The sequence below is a fragment of the Rhinolophus sinicus genome, linkage group LG11, assembly GCF_036562045.2.
Source record: "Rhinolophus sinicus isolate RSC01 linkage group LG11, ASM3656204v1, whole genome shotgun sequence".
Taxonomy (NCBI): Eukaryota; Metazoa; Chordata; class Mammalia; order Chiroptera; family Rhinolophidae; genus Rhinolophus; species Rhinolophus sinicus.
In genome coordinates this window covers 20,734,517-20,757,593 of record NC_133760.1, presented here as the reverse complement: position 1 = coordinate 20,757,593, position 23,077 = coordinate 20,734,517, and the positions used below count along the sequence as shown (strand labels likewise).

Sequence of the window (23,077 nt, the reverse complement as noted above, 5' to 3'; positions counted from 1 at the left end):
GCAGATTTGGGCTTGAATAAAGAAAGTTTCTGGTGCTCCAATGTGTTGTTGGCTGTTTGAGAACGGCGTGGCCTGGAGCCCTTTCGTTTGTGAAGAGAGAAGCCCCTGACGTGGCAGGGCTCTCAGCTGGATCCCCTCCTCACAGATTACATTATTGCTGCACCAGCCCTGGCTCCTCCCTGCCTTCCAGCCTGCGTGCTCCAGGGGAGGCTGAGGCTGTGTTGTTTTGGAGCCAGGCTGTTGGCAGCAGGAGTGGGAACACTTCCTCTTCAGGTGTGATGGAGGCTCCAGCCTCTCTTCTTTTCCCAGGGCTTGACCTGGGAGGAGTGGTAGAGAAGGGCGGTGCCTGCTCCTGAGTCTCCTCTACCTCCCGTTGAGCTAACTCCGTGGGTCTGAGCATCCCCTTGTTGAAGGGTGCCTGGAAGGTGTAGGCACGGGTAGTCCCCAGCCAGGAGGGGAGGAGAGTCCTGCAGACCGCAGCTCCAGTCTCTGCTCTGAGGTCCTCTAGGTTTCTGCAAGTGGCTAGGCCCTGGAGCCCTGTAGGTGTACTGGGGTGAATAGTGTTCCCCCAAATTCACATTTACTTGGAACCTATAAAAGTGACCATACTTAGAAATAAGGTCTTTACAGATGTAATCAAATTAAGATGAGATCATACTGGATTAAGTGGGCCTTGAATCCAATGATTGGCGTCCCTAGAAGAGGAGGTACACAGGTTGACACGTAGAGGGGAGGAGGCCGTGTGAAGATGGAGGCAGAGATTGGAGTGATGCTGCCACAAGCCAAGGAAGGCCTGGAACTGCCCGGAGCCAAGAGAGAGGCGTGGACTGGTATTTTCCTTCTCCAGAAGTAGCCAGCCCTGCCAGCATCTTGATTTCAGACTTCCAGCCTCCAGAGCTATGAGAGAACAAATGTCTGTTGTTTGAAGGCTCCCAGTCTGTGGTACCTTGTGTGGCAGCCCTGGGAAGCTAAGCCTCCCACCAACTCTGCATGCTAGCTGCATTTTATAGGTGGGGAAACTCACAAGGTGAAGTCGGGTCCAGAAGAGCATATGTGGCCAAGGTGGTGCTGCGGTTTCCGTGCAGGCATCTACTTCTGAGCCCTTCAATCCGTCACTGCCTCGGCTACTGCTCGATTTACTTCTGTGACCTTGGACCAAACTCCCAACCTCTTTTATACACAGAACTTGGTGGTGTGGTTCCTACAGTTCCCTCATAGCGTTGACGTTCTCACCTCTGCTCTTTCCTGATGGCCACCAGAGGTGGGAGATGCAATTTTGCCCTTCAGAGAGAGAGCTGCAGCCTGGCGTGCTTGGGAGAGGCTGAGAGGTGGCTGGTGAGCGGACAGGAGAGGGGAGTCCAGGCAGGAGGAGAAGGGAGGTTTTCAGGAAGGTGCATGTGAGAAGGACTGGGAGGAAGATCAGAGGGAGGGAAGTGTGAACCAGGAGGGAGGGTCTCAAAGCCAGGTAAGCACTGAATTGTTATCATTATTACTATTTTTTGTGTAACTGAGGAGACATTTATCGTTAGTTTTTTTGTTTGTTTGTTGTTGTTTTTTTAATTTCTAAGGCCAACTTTGAAATGATTTTTTTGTGGTTACTTTTTTCAAAGATGGAGAGGATTTTTAAAACACCCAAGCCTGTTAATTAGCCCATTTATTACACATTGTTTTCTTCAGGAGACAGTTTAAATTGATTTACTTTTTGTGCTGCAGTGGTGACTGCAATCAAATCTAGGAATATAGTAACCATTCAAACTGCAGTTTTATGCAATGAGCCTTTTGATATTCATTCATCACATAATCACTGGGTAAACAACTTATTCAAAATGACATTAACTCGGCTATGTTCTGCCAAGTAAGTAGTATTTGTCCCCATGCTGCATAAATCTGCCTGTCCAATCCCTTTCTCCCAAGACAGTCCTCATTACACAATATTCGCTCAGTTCCCTTGACTCAGCTTATTTATTATTGCAGCGTGATGATGAACACTGCTATTGAAATGGAGAATCTAAATCAGGCGGTGACGTAATCAAATGCTGCTTCCTCCAGGACGCCTTTGCAATCATTCCCCTGCTCTGTTCCCTGCCGCTCTGAGCTCTGGGGATCTTGCCGAGACACTGGGCACCCGCGCCACCCCCACCCCCCCTCATCCCTGCACCGTGCTGTCCCTCTGCTGGTGTGGTCTTTCCCACTGAGTGGAAGTGTAGACTTAGCCCAAGGGGCCACTCCACCTTTCCAAGCCTCAGTTTCCCCATCTGGCAAATGTGAGTCACTCACAAATGCGTAGCCCGCAGGGTTAGGTTGAGGTAAACTGGGACCTAGGCCGGGCACTGTTCCTGGCCCTTGGCAGTTCTCAGGCAGTGGCTGTCAGTCCTGTCCGCACTCAGCTCCGGAGGTAGACCAGTTGTTTGTTTCTCTCCATCCTCCCCTGTGGGTCTCCCACACAGAAGATGCCTGATAGACAAGCATTGAATGGAAGATCAGTGATGTATGGGATCTCCTCTTTACAGGAGTGGGTGAGAGGGAGAAAATAGTAACCCTCTCCTAAAAGAGGGTTTTAGAAGACATTTAGAAAATTTCCATTTTATTGTGGCTCTTTTTTTTTCTCTGCCCTGCAGAAGCAGTCAGTAAGACCTAGAGAAGAGTTAGTGAAGAGTCTAGAGAAAGAGGACCTTCTCTATAAATTGTCATTCCGCTCCCTGGGTTAGTGGTGAAATGACAGCTTAAAAAAAACATTGGGCACATGGTAAGATGCTGTGACAAAAACAGCCCCAGACTCTGGCTTTCATCAGAGGTTATTCCTCACTGTCTACCATCCTCACCTCAACAGAAGGTGGCTGTCCTCTTCTGGACAGACATGACCCAGAGGTTCCCCACATCGCTCTGCTCACATGCCTGTTGATCCAAACTCAGTAACATGGAACATTAATGGTTTTTCCCACATGGAGCTAGGACGGACTGAGAGGCTCCACCCCATGAGGAGGGACCAGGCACTGCAGGGAGCATCCCACAGCCAGGAAGGGAGCACAAGTAGACTCTCCACAGGCTGTGTGTGCCACGTTAGGGAGCCCTGCCCTGTCCCTTACCTGTCCCACTGGTCCCTTACCTCACCTCTTCCACCACCCCATCACTTCCTCTACTCCAGACATGGTGGCCCCCATGCCGTCCTTTGAAGGACCAAATACATTCCTGCCTCAGGACCTTTGCACCTGCTGTTTCTTGTTTCCCAAAATGCTGTTTCCAGAAATCTGCATATCTCGCTCCCTTCACTCTTTCAGAATTTACTCAAATGTCATGGCTCAGAAAGGCCTTCCAGGTCACCCTTTTACAAAATTGCAATCCCACTCCTATCCTGCTTTATTCCTTGTCTGTTTCATTCCCTGCTGAGCCCCCCGGGCCTGGAACAGTGTCTGGCACAATAAAGATTTATTGATGAATGAATGAAGAATAAATTTGAAAAAACAAAAACAAAAAACAACCCATCAGCATGCCTTGCTGTCACTTCAGGGTCCTGGCAGCTCAGTCGGTCACATCGTAGACACCCCACACCCTTTCCACAGCCTCACCCACACCCAGCATCCTCTGACACCCTGGATTCATCTTTCCTAGTGCCATCCCAGGGTGAGCCTGGAGCTGGTTAATTTACTTTCGAAAGATCCCAGTGCCCAGAGTAGGTGTCAGTTGAGAAGACATCACATGTTGCATTGCCCCCACTCTGGGTGAGGTGGTAATGGGTTTGCATGCGTGTTTTCCCACAGAGATTTCCTATTGCACTGTGGGTGCAGATTGTTGTTCCCAGAGTGGCAGATCACCAGAGCCAGCCAAGGCGGCTGGAGAGCCAGGCCTCCTGACCCCGCCAGGACCAGCAGCCAGGGGATGACTGACTGGCTCAAGGATGCCTTTGGAAACTTCTATAGAAAACAGACATTTGTCCACGGGGTGCAGGGTGGAAGGGTGGACCAACTGCTGCGACACACAACCCTCCAGTTTCAGTGGCTTATGGGTGCAATCCATTAATGCCGGTGGTCAGCATGCAGGAGTTCGGGGACTCAGCTCCTTCCATCTTTTGGCTCCATCGCCCTGACAGCAAGGCTGGCAAACTTTTTCTGCAAAGGGCCAGAGTAAATACCTCCCGTTTGAAGGCCGTAACAGTCCGTTGTCTGACTCTGCTCTAACATTGTAGCCCCAAATCTCCTTAGACAATATCTGAATGAATGGGCATGGCTATGTTTCAATAAAACTTTATTTGCAGTAACAGGCAGAGGGAGGTATAGTTTACTGACTCCGGTCTTAGGACTTTGAGTATATCTTGAGTCTGCACAGGGTAGCGGGTGTAAAGGATCACGCAGCAGGTGTTTGCAACTGGCCCACAGTGGCGCGTTCCCCTTCCACCACATTCTACTGACCAGAACTCCGGCCCTGCCCCCCCCACACACACACCTGCAGGGAGGCTGGAAATGTGAACGAGGAACCAGATATTGGCTAATCCATTTCAATTTCAGAAGCCTGTTCAAATTTGGCACCCCTGTGCCTCCGTGTATGGTTTCTCCCACTACCACTCTGTCCTCTTTCTTCCTAGGACTTATCACAAGCTCTGCTTGTCCTGTTTATTTCCTTCTTGACTTATTTGTGGTCTGCCTTCCTACCTCCCTTCCTCCCCTCCACTCAGGCCCACGCAAGCATCTGTCTTGCTAACTACTGTCTCCACTGAGCTGGAACAATATCTGGCACATGGCAGACACTTAAAAAATACTGCCCCAGAACCTAACTACTGCCCCTCCTGACTTCTGACGTGGCAGTGGCCCTGGGATGGGTGACCTGTGACCCCTGCCACCCCTCACTTGGGGGACCCTCCCACCTCCCCTCACGTCCTAAGGTCAGCCCCAGCTGCTCTGACACTAGACATGCCCCAATACACCAGACGAGCCCCAACATCACTCCTTAACATTGTTTCACGTTTCTCTGGGAGTTGGGAGGGGCAGAGGGGGAAAGTCCCAATGCTTAGTTAGGAAGGTGCCAGGTGAAACTGCTGAGCTTTCCAGGGGGTCTTCTTTCACGCTGGTCTTTGGCAGAGTACAATGGAAGCCTTTGGAACAGCAAGATTGGCTAATTTTAGCTCAGGGTGCCCATATTCATTCCCTTTTCTTTGGCTTCGTCCCCCTTACAGCGAAGGTGAGTTGTAACAGTCACATGTTCTCCATGTGTCATCCAGAGCAGGCTGCGCTGAGGCAGGGCTGGGCTCTGCAGCTTTAGCCAAGGTCGCTTGGGACGACCGGAGCCATAGGGCCCACGGAGACAGCCAGCAGCGTCTCTTTTTATGTTTTCTTTTTAGCTGACATTGTGTTCCTGGAGGTGCCCCTTGGTGAGATGTCAAAGGATGGATGAGACAGCTGCCAGGCAAGGATCTGGAGGCACAGAGCTGAGGGCACTGGATGGGTAGTCCTGGCTTTGCCACTCCTAGCTGTGGGACTTGCCACATTACGTCCCGTCCCTGGGTCTCTGTCCACAACTATAAAATGGGAAGGTTGGGCCTGGTGACCCTAAAGATCCTTTTAGCTCTAAGAATCTATGGGCAGCCCATAGTTGGCAGGATCAAGGAAGAGCACTTGGTCGCAGGTGGAAAGAGATCGTCTGCTCTGAGCGTCAGGGATTCGTTTATCTGCGAGCAGATACTCTCCCTTCCTCACAGAGATGGCCAGAGGTGGCCTGCGCATGCCTGGCCTTCTGGCACATTCTATCCGACCTGCACAGTAGCAGAAGTTAATTTTGTTTCTTATTTGAATACCTTTGGACTCAGCCAGCACTCTCCAGCTCTCCGCACCCCCACCAGTGTTTCCTGGGGTCACCTCCCAAATAAAGGGCTCATACGTCACCCAAGAGGGGCATGTCAACCCCAGATATGATACCGCGAGAGGGACAGAACTTCTGGCTGGGAATGCACAGCCTTAATCTAAGCATGAGGAGACGTGGAACGGACACAAAATGAGACTGTTCTATTAAAAAGAGGGGTTTGTAGTCATCCAAAATTTCCGTGTCATCTACATCAAAGGTGGGAAAAGGTCCAGGTTACGGGAGGCAAAGGAGATAGGACAAGCAAATGCAACATCCGACCCTACACTGGACCCTGTCCTGGAGGGGAAAAAGCCCAAAAGGGTATTATTAGGTCAGCTGACAAAATTGGAACAGACGGTAGATTGGATTAAAATATTGCATCCAAGTTAAATGTACTGACATTGATCACTGCACTGTGGTTTTATAAGAGGATATCCCTGTTAGGATCTACACAGAGAAGTCTTTTGGGTTTCCCTGGGCTCTGCAACTTACAATGGAGTTGGTTTACCTTAGAGCTTCCTATCCATTTATTTTGATGGGGAGTCATGGATTCCTTGAGAGTCTGATAAAATCATTGAACACTTTGCACTTTGAAACACATACAACGTACATATTCTTTGTTGCCTGTCATCTCCAGAGGTCACAGACTTTTATGGAAACTCTTGGCTAAGAATCCTTGGACTAATGATCTTCCACTGACCACATTCTAAAGTTCGGAAAGCAAAAGACAACTTACTCTCACATGGCCCAGAAAAACATACTCTGTGTATATAATTTAAAGAGAGAGAGAGAGAGAGAGAGAGAGAGAGGAAATGATAATGCAAACGGGCAACATATTTAAAAAAGAGGTATATTCCAGTGTTCTATGCGCTGTTTTTGTTCTTGAAACTTTCTCTTGTGAATTTGACATGTTTTCCAAAGAAGATGTTTTAAAATGTTATTCAATAAGCAATGCCCATTATCAGCATTTCAATACAAGGAAGAGGAGGCAGGGAGTTTAATGCTCCTGAAGAGGGGCAGGCAGCCGAGCAAGTACAGATACACAGATACATAGCCAGGCACTGGTGGGTGCGGTGTCAGGGTGGGGTGGGTTGGAATGTGGCAGGCAGCTGGTGGACAGAGATCTCAGTGAACTATTCAAACTTGAACTACTTGCTGGTTTTTGCTAAGTGAGCAATTGTGTTGATAGTCAGGGACCATGGTCTGTTTTGCTTTCTCACCTCTCTCCTTGTTTCTTACATGCCCCTTGCCCCTCTGTAATATGAATTATTGAGATGAACTCTACATCCAGAATCACAGACTGCCCACACTGGGAAGGACATTAACCAACATCTCATCTGCCCTCTCCTTGGAATCAATGAGAAAAGGAAGACCCAGTGAAATCAATTTCTAGGTTCACTGTTATATAATGCAGGGTAGGCAAGAGTTGGTGCCCCCGACATCCCAAGACAATCCTGCTTACTCTGCTCAGGATACCATTGCAGTGTTATTACCATCTTGTCTTGAAAATTTTCTTTGAGGGTTTGGGCATTGTTTCAGAAGAGGCTCAGAGCTGCAGCATGATGTACTAGAAAGCGTATTCTGCTGGGAACCAGGATACTTGGATCTAACTAAATGAACTGGCTTTGTGGCCTTGGACAGGTGGCTTTCCCTCTCTGAGCCTTGGTCTCTCCATCTTAAAATGTGGGCGTTGATTTACTTAAGAACTTTTTATCCTTTTTGCGGGGTTGTGGGTTCCTTCGAGGATCTGGTGAAATCGTTGGACCCCATTTCAAAGCTGTGCACTCTCAGATGCATAACCTCCACAGGGTCACAGGCCCCCTCAGGGAAACTCCCCGCTTAGACTGTCTTCTGATGGTCCTTCCAGTTACCAAGTTCTCAAGTCTTAAAGGTCATCAAAAGGGAGGCAGTGGATGGAGCCCCACTTAGATTGTATTGAAGAATTAACCCATCCATCTCCAAGTCACTTTTTGGGCTCAACTCTGACTAGGAGATATTGAGCCAACATATTAAAGTTACCTCTGGTAGACGTATCTACAATACAACATGAAAATGGCTTGAAGGAAAGGCCATTTGCTCTTTGACTTCAGCTGGAAAATTACTCCCTTTGGCTACAGTCACACCCATTGGCCTCCGATAAAACAAGCCCTTCTGGGACTCACAAGACTCCTTCCAGCCAATGGGGATGAGGAGACCATCTAGCAACTTGCTTGTCATCCCTCTGCCAGCCAATCAGCACGAAGGAAAGGAGGACTCTGCAAAGCTAGACTAGCCCCCCAGGACATTACTGTGGAGAAAAAAAAATAGAGTGTTTAATTAAGCCCTACATTTGAGCACTCGATTCCAATTTTCTATTTCTAATTTAGTAAAGAATTTCCACTGGATGTGTACTAAGACACTTAGAACCTTGCCATGTTGGTGTTGGGCTCACCTATTTTTCTTTCAGTCCCTGCATGCTTTTGTTGAGATGCCTGGTATGTGAAACAGAGGAAAATGGAGATGCCTGGGTGGAAGCCAGTCCTAGCGATAAGCAGAGCTGGAGTGAGGATATTGCACCTGACACGCAGCACAGAACAGGTCTCTAATTAGAAGAGGCAGGGCCGGTGTGGGATCTGATGTGGGTTTCAGGCCTTCTGCTGGCTGTCGAATACTCTTCCCTGGTCCGGGACAAGCTTGCCACCTCAGTTCAATGGGCTGTGGACATGCACTGATTAGAAGTGGGAAAGCTGTCTAGAAATTCGCACATCCTTTTAAAAATCATTACTTGCCAATGTTGCACTATGGAGTGAAGAATTCTCCACCCACACGGAAGCCCTGAGGCTCCTCATGAAACTCCAGCCAGAAAATCACAGATCTAGCCCTACCCCCGAAGCTGAGGGTGGAAAACTAAGGTTCTTGCAATTCTGGAGAAAGCAGCAGCAGGAACAGGGTGCTCTCGAGGGACAATGCAGAGCCCCCTGCAAGAGTTTGCCTCTGTCAAGGCCAAGGATTGGATAACTAGAGAATGTCCCACCTGGAATCCAGTTGGCAAAGCAGGGCCTGCTGTGCTGTCCTGCCCAGGTCCCAGGCAAGTCAGGAGGGATGGCAGGCTTGCAGCCACTGTGCGCTTTAACGCAAAGAGGCCAGTTCTGCCTTCTTGGCTAAGAGCTTCCAGAGCTGGGCGGGAAGTGGGGAGGAGGGCGGCGGCTGCATTAGGAAAACCACTAGAGGTGGTGAACAGAAGGAGAACACAGTAATCCCTGCTGGAACCCATGAAAAGGCTGGCTGGGGAGATCGGATCGGATGGGTTTGCAGTGACTGGACCCTCCGGTTCCTGGTGGTGGGATGGCACAGGAGAGAGGGTCTTAGGGGAGGAATGGAATTCTGTAGGCTGGGTTCTGTGGGAACCCAGCTTGGGATGTTGAAGACTCTGTTGGGAAGGAAATGAGAACAAAGGGAGATTGTCACAGCCAGGAGGGTCAAGAACCACAAGGACCTACATCTCTGGCCTTGAGCCCCTCCTAGCTTTGGGAGCACGCCCTGAGCTCTAGAAACATACTACCATAGGGTCTGTGCCTGGTGTTCTCCAGCCCAAATCCGTCGAGGGCGATGGGTTGAAGTCCCAGCATACTCATGAGAGGTTTGCACTTAAATGTATTTGACGGGCGAGGGGGGTCCCTCCAGGATCGGGTCATCCACATCCTTCAGGAGTTCATGTTCACTGGCGGTGGTGGCGTTCTGCAGGCGGTGGAGGCGCGCCTGGAGCTGCTCCTGCTCCTTCTTGAGCTCCAGGTAGGAGTGTGAGAAGGTGTGGAAGATGGACGTGGCTGGGAAGGCCATGATGAGGATCCCACTCAGGATGCTGCTGAGGGCCACCACCTGGCCCGGCACACTGCGTGGGACCATGTCTCCGTAGCCCACCGTCGTCATGGAGATGATAGCCCACCAGTAGGAGGCCGGGATGCTGGTGAACTCCAGGACCCGCCCGGACTCGTTCTCGGCCACATAGACCAGAGGAGAGAAGAGGGTGATGGCCACGCAGAGGAAGAGGAGGAGCAGGCCGAATTCGCGCGTGCAGCGGCGCACGGTGAGGCCCAGCGTCTGCAGCCCCAACGAGTGGCGGGCCAGGCGCATGACGTACAGGATGCGCAGAGCCCTCAGCACGCGCAGCACCAGCCCCACCTTCTCCAGGTAGGAGCTGCCGCCGCCAGGCTTCTCACCGTCCCCTCGGGGCTCCTCTGGCACCGCCAGGGACACGTAGTAGGGGGAGATGGCCAAGATGTCTATGATATTCAGGGGCCCTTGGAAGAACTGGCACTTGTTCCGGGCCTGGACAAACCGCAGGCAGAACTCCAGGGAAAACCAGGCCACGCACACGGTCTCCACGATGAACATGTAGTAGCACTTCTGAGAGCACTCACCCTAGAGAGACAACAAAACGCAGGGTACAGAGTGGTCGGGCGACAGCGCCGGAAATGGGAGGAAATAAGCAGGCGGAAAAGCGATGCCGTATGTCTATATTGGCATAGATATCGATATTGATATAGGTATATATGGAATCAGTATAGATATCGATTCCATATATGGATTCCATGTATAGATTCTATATGTTAAATAGATTCTGTATAGATTCTACATACACTGTATATTCTCTCTATTCGATATATTATCGCTCTATATCAATTGAGCTGTGCTGTAGACTCTCACTTGTCCGTCAAAACCCCCTTTTTACATAGCTATCAAATTGTGGCTGGGCACGCAGCTCGGCACCTAGATCAGAAACCACCTTTCCAGGCTTGCTTGCAGCTAGGTGTGGCCAAATAATTAAGTCCCTGCCTGTGGAATGTAAATAGAAGTGATGTATGCCACCTCCAAGATGTTGGGGTGAATTCCTGCACATTCTTTCTCCCTGTGAGCTGGCACAACCCATTTGGCCCTGCAACCCAGCTCAGAACCAGCAGATTGGACCAATGCCCCAGTCGAGGATGGAGCATCCAAGGGGAAAAAAATCTGGGTCTTTTGATTGAGAGCTGTCCACTGGATCACTCTCTGTGAAAGAAATCAACCTCTGTTTTGTTTAAAGCCATTCTATCTTGGAGCCTTTTTGTTATAGCAGCCAACCTTCGCCTTTTCCGACACAAGCCCTCTTGTATACCAGGCACTGCTGTAGTGCCGTCACATAAGCCCCACGGTGATGCTGTGAGCAGGCGGCACAACTTCATTAAATGGCTCAGGACATGGTTCCCAGCGGTGAAATGACTTGCCTGAGCCCACATCCATAGTAGATGGTCTCTCAGCCACTGTACTCTATTTTATGACTTCTTTGCCCACCATCCCTCATTCATTCATCCAACAAAAATATACGGAGGCTTCACCTTGTGCCAGGCCCTGAGTTAGGCTCTGGGGGTAAAGTGCTAGAGAAGCAGTTGTCATTTCTGGGGTCTTGGAGGCTGGTGGTGCAGAGAGGGCTCCTGCATCCCAAGAAGGGCCCTACGACATGGAATGCAATTGTTCACACAGGGTCTGCTTCCCTGGGAGAGTCCAGCTAGGTGGGAGCTGTTGTGGAGTCACTGTGTCATTCACATGCCCTGCCTCTGGCTTCTAACAGAGCATCCCACCTGCACCTCTGCTACTCCAAGTGTGGTCCTGGCACCAGAAACATCTGCTTCCCCTGGGAGCTTGTTAGAAACACAGACTCTTGGGTCCCACTCCATCCCCAAAGATTCAGAATCTACATTTTAACAAGACCGCCAAGTGATGTGTGTGCATGTTCAAGTTTGAGAAGTACTGGCCCAGTGCAGTGGTGCCCAGCCTTGGCTGCACGTCAGAGTCACCTGTGGGGATGGGGGGGTTGGGGGGGGGTGGCTTTGAAAAAATTCTGATGTCTGGGCTGGGACCTCAGAGATTCTAATTTAATCGATATAGGTTTGAGCCTGAACAGTAGAACTTTCCAGAAGCTTCCTAAATGATTTTAATGTGGAGCCAGAGTTTAGAAACTAACTCTAAATATTATATTTATTTTTATATATTTATATTTATGATGGATGAGTAAATGAATGACCGAAGCCAGTTGCCTGAGTGAACAGCAAGATGTTGACAACTGCAGTTTTCTTTGGATTAAAAAGCTGTGAAGTGGAAAAAGAAATTATTTCCAGTTCCTGGGCCCACAGGAATACTAAAATTGAAATGTCCTTTATGTTTGGCTGCTGGAGGAAGAGAAAGAGGCTGGTGGGTCCTGATATCTATCTGCCTGTCGGGGGAAGGGGGGTGGGGAGGCAGCTAGTTTTCTCTCCTGACTTGTGTCTGGTCTACCGAGGGGTGGGAGGCTGTGGAGTGCTGTTGAGGGCTTAGAGTCCAGAGCGTCTGTGACTCAGGCTCAAATCTCACATTTCCACTTACACAGGGATGTCATTTGGCCTCTCTGGACTTGCAGTTCTATGCCCCGGAAGGTGCTGTGATGAATAGAAGTGATGCATGTGAAGTAGTTAGCAGGCTGCTGCCCCTGCAGGCACACAATATATTGTAGCTATCTTTATGAGATGATTCACTGATCACAGACATAGCCTGTCTGGTCAGTTTAAGGGTAACAATATCCTCCTCCTATCACTGGATTCTGAGGAAATTCTCCAACACTCTGGGAAGTCTTTGCCACTATTGCCCGGGTTTGCTTCAGGATCTCAGAGGTCTCAGGAGTTCGGGATCCTGATTCCCCAATCCTGCCACAAATTTGCTGTGTGACCAAGCAGTGGTCACGGCCTTCTCTGTGCTTCAGTTTCCAATAAAGAGGTTGGAACAAAATCAGTATTTCTCAACGCTGATTCGGAACCTCCTGCATCAGAATCCCCCGGGGTACTTGTGATGAATGCAGAATCTTGGGCCTCCATCACAAAATCAAAACCCTGGTGTGGGGCCCAGGGACCTGCATTTTAGCAGACCCCTCTTTTGACTTAGAGGCACTTGGAAGTTTTTCAGACTCTGGGCCAGAATCTTCTCCCAAGGCGTCTTTCATCTCTGACATTCTGGGAGTTTTCCTCCTGGCTTAAGAGCCTCTTGTAGTTGGGAAGAACAGTTCTAGGTCAGTGACCCAATAGCTCAGGAAGGTGACTCCTGAGAGGCAGAGAAGGCTCTGTGGGTCCTCTCTCGGCCTCTGGTGTTGGCGTTTGGATATGCAAAGCATGCAGGGCCCACCTCCTTCCTGCGGCCTGGCCCTGGCTGTGCTGGCCACAGCCCTGCACTGCAGCAAGCGCTCTGCCTCTGCCGTGTCACCCCGGGCACTGCTGCTCCACTTTGCATCTTTAAACCAACCTCCCAGCACTGGTTCTCAGAGAAATGACCCGTTAGCAGCTGGTGTTGGGGTGGTGGTGATTTATGGGGCTCGAAATAAGGAAATAATTCCCAGGTGAGACAATACTTGAAGAAAAATAGAAAGGAAAGAAAAAAGTTACTCTTTCTCTCTGAGAAAGTTTCTGCTTGCTTTTTGTAGGTAACGTGAACCACTTATCCTGGTTTGCCCAGAGATGTCTGGATTTGCGCACAGAAAAGGTCCCAGGTCACCAGAACCCCTTCAAGCCTGGGCAAACCAAGATGGCTGGTTGCCCTCTTGTCACGGGGGGAAATGAGGTGTGCTCTGGTTCTCTCATGCAGGGAAGAAGAACATGAGAAGTCTGGAGGTATGAGCCAGGCGACCACATGGATGAATCTCACAGACAGGACGTGGGGCAAGACAAGGCAGACATATGTCTCCATTTATGTGAAGTTCAAGAACAAGCAAAACTTATCTGGGGTGGGCCACATCACCAAAAACGTGGCTGTCTCTGGGTGGGTAGGGATTGACTGTGAAGGCACATGAATTTTCTGGGGTGAGGGGGATATCCAATTGTTAAATTGTATAGCTAAGATTTGTGCATTTCAGTGTATACATTTTTTACCTAGAAAACTGAAAAATAATAAAATGAATGGTAATAAGCGCCTGGGGGTAGGGAGTGGGTGGGGAGAGACAGAACAAGAATGGCAGATGTAGACAGTTTTGGAAGCTAAGTCTTGGGGACTTGGGGTACATTCTATCATTCTGTTTATTTTGTAAATACCTGAAATTTTCCATTATGTAAAACTGGGGGGGAAAACAAACACAAAAAAAACCCAAACAGGTTCAGAAATCAAAACCACAGTGAGATACCACTTCACATTCACAGGGATGGCTAAAAACAAAAAATAACAAGTGTTGGCAAGGAGACATTGAAGCTCCCAAACATTGCTGGTGGGAAGGTAAAATAGTATAGCTGCTGTGGAAAACAGGTTGGTGGTCCCTCAAGAAGTTAAGTGTGCATTTGTTGTCTGACCCAGCAATTCCACTCCTACTCCAACTGAAGGAATTGAAAATAGGCATCCGCAGCAAAGCTCATACGTGAATGTTCACAGCAGCATTATTCATAGTAGCCAAAAAGTGGAAACAACCTAAATGCCAGTCCACTGATGAATGCATACACAAAATGTACTCTAGCCATGCAATGGAATATTCTTCAGCAATTAAGAAGGATGAAGTACTGATGCATGCTTCCACATGGATGAACCTTGAAAACCTTATGCTCAGTGAGAGAAGCCAGATACAAAAGGCCAGATAGTATATGGTTCCATTTATGTGAAATGCCCAGAAAAGGCAAATCCATGGAGACAGAAAGTACCAAATTCATGGTCACATGGGACTGGGGGTGGGGGGGGGGAACAGGGAGTTACTGGTAGTGTGTGCAGTGTTTCTTTGTGGGGGGGGTGATGAAAATGTTCTCGAATTAGATAATGGTGTTGATTGCACAACTCTATACTAAAAGCCACTGATTTGTTGCACTATAAGAGGGTGAATATACTAGTGTATGAATTACATCTTAACAGGAAAAGCCAACATCCGAGCTGAAGGCGCCCAGCCAGTCAGTGAGGAGGCAATGAATACGAACCCCAGTTTTGCCCAACTCCTTTTCCAAAGCTCCAGAGCAGAGCTGCTCTGAAGGGCTCAGGGGTTAGAGGGCGGGCAGGCCTTTCCCAGGGCAAGGCCACCGTCCCTGAGGGTCCATCTGGACAGGTTGCCCAGCAGACCGCTGCAGGCTCAGTGAGGGCTCGTTCTTGAAGTTCCATCTGGGAAGGATTCAGAATTGAGTTCTTGACCTTAGATCTTTTCTTGCAACCTTCTCTCTCGCATCAATGCCTGCCAGCTCCCCCCTTGGGAATATGGCCATATTCAGCCACTTTCACCTCCTCTTTAGCTCAGTGCTGGTCGCACTGCTCCATTCAGCAGTGGGGGCTTCTCTCTCCTTCCCTCCCTCCTGCCTGTGATTTTCCCCCTCTGGCTCTGGCCTCAGCTCCAGGCTGTTTCCTCTGAGAGTCTTCAGGGCCTGGCCCTGCTGACTCATGCCTGTCCCTGGCTTCTCTCTTCCTCTCTGCCAGTTCTACTCTCTTTTATACCCCCTTTCACAACCCTCTCCCTGCTCCCCCCTCACCTTGAACCATAGACCCTTCTCCCCAGGTCTCCCCCTCCCCTGTACTCCCTCCTCCCAGTTGCCCCAACTCCCCAACCTTGGGACACAGGGTCTCTGAGAATGTGTGGACCTAAGCAGATGGGGCTTAGGAACTAGGCACAGAGACAAGGAAAGCATGGCTAGGCAGGAGAAACAGCACAGACCCAGGAAAGGTGGGCCCTGTCCAGGAAATGGGGAATACATCTTCTTAGCTAGAACATAGGGAGACTGAGCTGGGAAGAAGAAAACCCCCAAACAAACAAACAAACAAACAAACAGGTTAAGAAGAATTCCTTAGAGCTATTACCAAACGTCACTGAACACAGAGAGTCTACAGAGAGCAGACAATTCTTTATGGAGCTGATTCATGATCCAAGAAAGGGACAGGAAGAGGGGAAGCTGGCTCCAGCATGTGGCTTATTATTAAAGGCAGGGAGGTGGAAATTGCAGCCCAAAAGGTGAGTTGCAACCCCATGAGGAGGGCATTGTTCTGTCAAGGTGTTCCCAATAGTTCTATCCGGTCTTTTAAAAAAAGCAAATCTCTCTGTGTCCCCCTCCTTCCCCAGCCCTGCACCTTAGCGAGATGCTGAAGCCACAGGACAGGATGTGAGGGAAAGTGAGAAGCAGAGCCCCGCTGTCCCAGCCTAAGCCCCTCAATGGCTCTGTGACCCCCTGGGGCACTGTGCACAGCAGCAGTCCGTGTGCATTGAGCAAACCTCTGGGACAGGAGTAGAATCGAAGGTGGAAAGAGAAATGGCTGCTGGGTTTGTGCCTGTACTTGTCCCCCCTGGGTCCCCAGCACAGAGGACGCCCTCAGGGAAGGTCTGTTGAATGCATGAGCAAACGACGGATGAGAACCGGCAAGGCAAATGGACAAAGAAGACATTTGAGCCAACTGGCCACTGACTTTGCCGCTGCCATCTGGGTTTTGTGGAGCTGGGAGAGAAGTTGATGCAAAACAGATGAGCTGGGGGGTGTGAGCTGAGTCCCAAAGGACACATGATAAATAGGATCATTCAATCCCATCGCCACCCTCTGAGTAGGTGTTATCATTATCCACTTCTATAGGCGAGGGAACAGAGGCACAGAGAAATAGAGTGACTCATCCAAGGGCAGAGCCAGGGCGTGCCAGAGCTGGGATTCAAACCCAGGACTAGCAAAACAGAGTCTGGCTCCTTACTGTGATGAGGTGCTGTCTGTCTGCAGCCACTGGGATATCTCAGTAGCAGTAAAGAGGGAGAAGGAGATCAAGAGAGGAGGGGCAAGTGTGCAGCTGCGGCTGGCAGTGACCTTCAGCCTCCTCCAGCAGGACGGAAAGCACTCTGACCAGCAGAGCTGCCTGGCAAGGGCCGAGGCCACGTGGAAGGGTGCTAGGCATAAGTGGCAGGGTTGACAATCTTGACAGAGGACTTGAGCAGAGGAAAGCAAAAAAACCTAAGAAATCGCAACATTCATCACCAGATGGATTGGGAAACAAATTGTGGTATATCAGACAGTGGAATATTATTCAGCCACAAAAAGGAACAAAGTGCTGACACACGCTACAACCTGAATGAATCTTGAAAACATTATACTGAGTGAAAGAAGCCAGACACAAAAGGCCACATATTGTATAATTCCATTTATATGAAATGTCTGGAATAGGGAAATTCATGAAGACAGAAAGCAGACTGGCGCTTGCCAGGGGTTGGGGTGTGGGGAGAGGGGTGGGGAGTGACTGTCTGTGGGTACAGGTGTTATTTTGGAGTGGTGGAAATGCTTTGGAACTTAATCGAGGTGTTGGCTACGCAACATTGTAAGTGTACTAAACGCCACCAAATTAATTAATTGTTCACTTTAAGATGGTTAATTTTATGCTGGGTGAATTTCACCTCAATGAAAAAAAAAAATGAATCAGGAATGCTTGGAATATAAGCTCCAAAGATAAGAAATTTGTCTTCTCTTGTCTGCAGCACCTAGAAAAATGTACTTAGCAGGCACTCAATAATTGTGGATGAGTGAATAAATGTTATGATTTCCTGTTAAATAGTACCTAATAAGTGAATAGTGATGATGACAACTACCATTTACTGGCACTTCTTTTTTTTTTTTTTTTTTTTTTTTAACTGGCACTTCTTAAGTGTCAGCGTTGTTCCACTTGCTTACACGAATTACTCGTTTAATCCTCACCGTAAGCCTTGAGAAAATAGCATCCCTATTGTACAAATGAGGAAACTGAGGCTCCAAAGAGGTTGAGTTTCCCGAGCTCAATGAGTTCATAACGGGGCTAGGCCAAGATGCAAACCCAGAGTGTCTGCAGTCTGAACCACAATGCTGGACAGAGAAGCACCTCATAAAACCTGGCTGCCTGGGAAACGCGAGGGCCGCCAAGGCTCAGGGTCTGGACTACATGCAGAGTAGCCCCACCTTGGAAGACAGTTTGAGAGCCAAGCTGAGGTGAGCGTAAATCCTGGCTCGGCCACTTCCTAACTGTGAGCTTAAGAAAGTGATCAAACTTCCCTGAGCCTCAGTTTCCTATTTTGTAAAATGGGTGCAGCCATAGCATCTACATTCCAAAGCGGCTGCAAGGATTCAGTCTGTTCTGTCAAATGCCAGCCTTGTGAGGGGCGCTGAATAAGTATCGTTCTTTCATCCCTTTGGGGATGAGCTCCCCCAAGGAATCCAGGAAGGTCTGAACGCTTCGGGAGGTGCTTAGGCCCTCGGCTTGGTCCTTTCTGTTTATACTGCCTCCTCCGTTTTAATTTACAGTCTTGGGCACAGAGCTTTCATCCAACTGCCAAGTTTACTCCAAGGGGTGTTGCTTTGAGAAGGCAGAAGGAACAGGAAAAGGAAGACTGCTTTGCTCAGGTGTCTTTTAATTCTCCAACCTAGCGTTACACCCCCTCCGTGTCTGATGGAGGGGTTCTGTGAGTCATATCCCAGATGTGTCTGTCCCTCCACGTGGCATTAATTCATTGAGGGGATACCATCAGAGCCTCTCAGGAAGACTCAGTGTCCACAGGCAGCTCACTGAATCGCTGCTTTCAGACTGATACACCTGGAGGCAAGTATGAAATACCAGGCACATGCAGTGGGACGAGAACACCATCTTTTCATGCAAACATAAGGACATAGCTTAAAAAGAACAAAGAACCCAGGCCTCAGCCTCTTGACTTTCTAAATTAGTATTATTATTATTATCAAAACAGGGAAGTCCACACACTTATGTTGAGGGCCACACCTCCCGGCTTCTATCTGGGCAGCCCACACAAAGGTGGTGACACCCCTCTTATCCCAGGAATAGAAATGGCAGCCTGATTCCTCTACTCAGACTTGGGGCTGCACGGTTCTGCAGGCTTCTTGCCCACCTCTAATTAGATTTTTCCGAATTTCCATTAAACCAAGCCTCGATTCATACTATGGGTGATTTTCAAAGCATTAGGCTTTGAAAAGACCTTGGCCCTCTGCACAGTCTCAGTCCTGGCTCCCTGGAAATCCCTAAGAGGAACAGGCTGGTGGGAATCCAGGGGTTCTTCCTCAGCACTGGGATCGAGGGCACCTTTGGGGGGTAGGGGGCAGAGGCCACTTATTGTGTCCTAATCTTTTTACTGCAGTGTCTTTTTACTACTTATGAATATTTCTGTGAACGAGCAGGATCTTAAATCCCATGATACCGTGCTAAAGAATGAAAAATCACCAATGATTGGTGATAGTCCTATACAGGGAATAAAGCTGTTTGAAAGGCAAAACGTTTTGGTTGGTTTGCTTTAGGACAAAATGTTTATAGGTTAGACGAGTACATTTTATTCAACAAATAATGAGCGCACTGACCACGGTTATGGGCCATATACAGTGTGCAGTTTTATGTGTGTGTTTCGTTTATGGGCTCCCTCCATCTACTATAATGTAAGCTCTATAAGTTAGGGTGATGGGGGGCCTGGGAGGAGTATAGAGCAACATTTAAAATGAGGAAACAAGCCAGTTCTCAGTTTGAAGCTCTCCAATCACCTTCCCAACAAAATGTTATGTTCTTATCTCATTTCTCAGATCATCTGACCCCATGGGGATCTTGGGATCCGCACAGCTCCCTGGAAAGAGAGTGCAGGAGTAAGCAAGAAAATATTTTACTCTGTGGCAGTCACTTACAAGTCATCTCTCATCTCCCCATCCAGGGAGACTGAATGAGAAGTTCAGGAGAGAAGAAACAAGCAGGAAAACTGAGGACCTTGTCTCTCTGCCACCATCAGCACCTTTACTCTGTAACTCTGAGGAAGCTAAGTACCCTGTGCCTAAGTTTCTTCATCTGAAAGTGGAGCTGGGATGTCCGCTGGACACTGACTCAAGAAGGCAGGGATTGCTGGCCTGGCAGAGTACATGGCACAGACTAGCCACTCAATGGACATGTGATGAGGGCATTGAATGTTGAAACTTCATAGAAATGCTACCCATTTTATGGAGGAGGAAACTGAGGCTCGAAGAGTACATGAAGCAATTTGACAGTGGTCACAGAGCTGGGAGCGGTGAGGCTGGGCCTGCCTGGCCCGCTAAGACCAGGGGAGGCTTATCAGTGCCCAGGGTTCATTATCAGAGGCAGGGCCACCTCATGACTTTCATGAGCCCAGGGTACCCTTGCCTGCATGGGCCACTTCCTCCCAAAACTATATTAAAGCTTATCTTTTACAACTGCATTGATCTAAAAATGAATACAATCCACACTGGATAATATTCATTTTTTTCCCCTTCTTGTTTTAAAAGACATCAAAACGTGTCCAGAGGCCCGAAGTCTCCTGGGCCCAGGGCACTGTGCCCAGTGGAGAAAGGGACCCTGGTCAGGAGCCACTCACTCACCTTGTCCTCCTCGGCCCTCAGGTCAGGCATGGTGCTGACACACAAGCTCACCGCCGTGGTGGCCACGAAAAGAATGGACAGACAGGCAAAGACCTTCCCGGGCAGCCCCGACTGTGGGTTTTCCACCATCTCCCGCAGCCAGTGCATGAAGAGGCCCCAGCGGGAGTCATGCACGGTGGGGCCGCACGCCTCCCTTTGTTGCTGCAGGGCCTCGTCCCTGCGCAGCTCGGCCAGCTCCTCCAGCTTCTTCAGCAGTTTCCGCAGGCAGCATTTCTCCAGGTTGGCTTCTTCGATCCCCCAGTAGGTCAGCTCCTCCTGGAAGGACAGCACGCACATGTCCCGCAGGAGGGCCAGCTTGCCAGCCGCCAGGAAGCTCACAATCATCCCGAAAGCACTGGGACTCCTGTCGAAGAAGAACTCCTGGCGGTCCTGGTCGTAGTCGTCACACAGCTGCGTGATCTCCTCGAGGCTCTGGCAGAACTTGAGCTTGCTCAGGCGGCTCAGGGGAAACTCGTCCAGCGTGCTCCAGGGAAGGACATACCTCCTGCCCCCGACGTTCACCAGGATCTCCTTCTTCAGGTCAGCCATCGGGGAGGCGTCCAGCGCACCCACCTTCCGGGCCCTGCGGTAGTAAAGGCCCTTAATGGACGGTGGCTCCACGGAGCCAGGCAAGAGCTGACTCAAAGGACTGCAGGAGCTAGAGTGATGATGTCTGGGATGCAGGCCCCTGACTCTGGAAGGCATGGGTACCACTGTAGACGTCCTGGCACCCAAAGGGAAAAGAGCAAGGAAACAGGAGATGTCATTCTCAGGGAAGAGTCCTAGAGGTCACAGACATTTTCTCATGCTTGCTTTCCTGCAACTGGATGTGCATTATTCATTCATTGAATCTTATAGCCAACGCAGATTTATTGGGCATCTACTACATACTTGGGATCTGTCAGTGAACAAAAGGAGACAAATGCCATCCCTTCCTGGTGGAGCATATACTTATATCCCAAAAGAATCTCCCTGAAATGGGCATTACGTGGACTGGGACTTGGTGATTTCAGTCCTGAGTTGAAGAAGTCAGAGCGGTACCATGTCCAGGCTGTGTGGTCTTGGGCATGTGCCTTAACCTCTCTGATCTCAGCATTGTACATTCCATGACGAGACTTGTACCAACCTTGCAAGGAACAGTTGCTAAAAATAGAGCTTGGGAGCATAAGAAGTTCTCAAGTTCATTGCCAGGTTCTGACCCCTTATGGACTGCCGCTACAGGTGGATTACTCAGCCTCTCTAAGCCCTTTGCTTCATCTGTCCAGCTGGTGTAATTTGAGTGCCCACCTCATGCGTGCACGGTGAGGGTTACATGCAGTAATACACATGAAGTGTATATTAAGAATTCTTCTGACATGCCAGGCACCCTGTATACATGCTTCCCTATATTTACTCATCTCAACAACCCCATGAGGTAGACATAAGTATCTCCATTTTACAGATGAGGAAACAGAGGCACAGAAAGATTAAGTATGGATGAATGTGACTGTCGTAGCGTGGCGTCTGACTCTCAGCAGTCAGCTCCACAACGGTCACCTCAGCCCTTCTGTTTGCCTTCTCATTTGGAGGAATTTACTATCCGTGACAGCGCTCTTCCATTTTCATTGGATGCTTGTCTCAGCCACGCTTGCTGTGTGACCTTGAGCCAGTTACTCCCCCTCTCTGGGCCTTGGTCTTGTCATCTGCAAAGTGAAGGGGCCTCTAATGCTCTCGCCATTTCAGACCTGTGTAGGGCACTTGACTTACAATAGGGTTTTAGATTTAGCCCATGCATTTAAAAAATCACCTCCACAATAGTTCTCATCCTCAGCATCCTGCAACCATTTCCTATGCTATTCATTGTAGCCAGAGCTGTTTTCAGAAGCTCTATAACCTTACATTCCAAGATGCACTCCAATCTAGAGAAAGACACGACAGCCGAATGGAAATAAAACTTCCTCTCAGTTTCAGAGCCAGTTGGATTCCGGTAGACAGTGAAGAGTTGAATCACAGCCTGTGCTTTTCACACTTGCTCCCCACACATTCTGTTATTCTGCATGCGTTACTTCGTTTACAATGTATGACCAGAGGAAGATGAGCAGCCTGCGGAGAGAAGAGTTATTCTGAAATCCAGGGAGCCCTTCCCAAGGTGCTCATTTTCTGACTGCATAAAACAATACCCAGAGAGCTGAAGGGACTCATCCAAGGTCACACAACAAATCTGGTGCCAACCCAGGACTCTGTCTCCCAGTCTGGAGCTCTTTCTAGCACCCAGAGAACTGCCCTTTCTGCATTCACTACACAACCCCAATTTTGCAATCCACTGCCCCCTGAAACAGCTGGCACACAAAGCTCCTCACAGAGCACGGGAAAGGTAGTCACTCAAAACAGCACTTTGGCCAAGAATGTTTCACAGTGTCCTGCAAACAAACCCCCACCCCTATAGCAAACACTAACTTCTTCCCCTGAAGTTGAACTCACCCTCCTGTCTCAGGGAGCCCGTTTCCAGCTGTCTCTCTGCCAGACAAGGGGAGCCCATGTCTTGATGCCCCTGAAAGAGATGGGTTTGTGGTGGAGATGAAGGGGAAGAAAAGAAAAATCCCAAAGACATCAGTTTCTGGCAGAGTTAGTTTCCAATCTTTCTTCCCTTGCCTCCTCCAGAAACCTGAAGTCCGTTCATCTCTCTCCAGCAGCTGCAGAACAGCCCTGGGGGAGTGGGGTGGGGGTTTTAAAAGGACCCAGAGGCCCCTTTCCCTATAAGAGGTGAGAGTCTAAGGGGTTCATGCTAGGAGTGAGCCGGGCCAGCTGTCCTGCTTCAGCCGCCGGGCTCTGCACTCTGCGTCCCACGGGGACAGCCAGTGTAGTCCTGCAAGAGAAGGGGGGAGGGTGGAGAATGGGAAGGGCTTAGAAATAAT

The 23,077-nt window shown here is 49.4% G+C and overlaps 1 protein-coding gene across 2 annotated transcripts; it reads right to left on the bottom strand.

The window, feature by feature from the left end:
• Positions 1-1,845: 1,845 nt before the first annotated feature.
• On the bottom strand, positions 1,846-23,005 carry KCNG4 (potassium voltage-gated channel modifier subfamily G member 4). Of its 2 annotated transcripts, XM_019743739.2 has the most exons (4): positions 22,644-23,005; positions 22,062-22,265; positions 20,145-20,907; positions 1,846-10,233 (listed from the first exon to the last, which is right to left on the bottom strand). In XM_019743739.2, coding segments are annotated over exons 2-4 (1,539 nt in total). In that variant the 5' UTR covers positions 22,064-22,265; positions 22,644-23,005; the 3' UTR covers positions 1,846-9,459. The 2 variants fall into 2 exon arrangements, with proteins under 2 accessions (XP_019599298.2, XP_074170601.1); XM_074314500.1 differs by lacking the exon at positions 22,644-23,005 and having other exon boundaries at positions 21,970-22,079.
• Between the last annotated feature and the right edge of the window lie 72 nt (positions 23,006-23,077).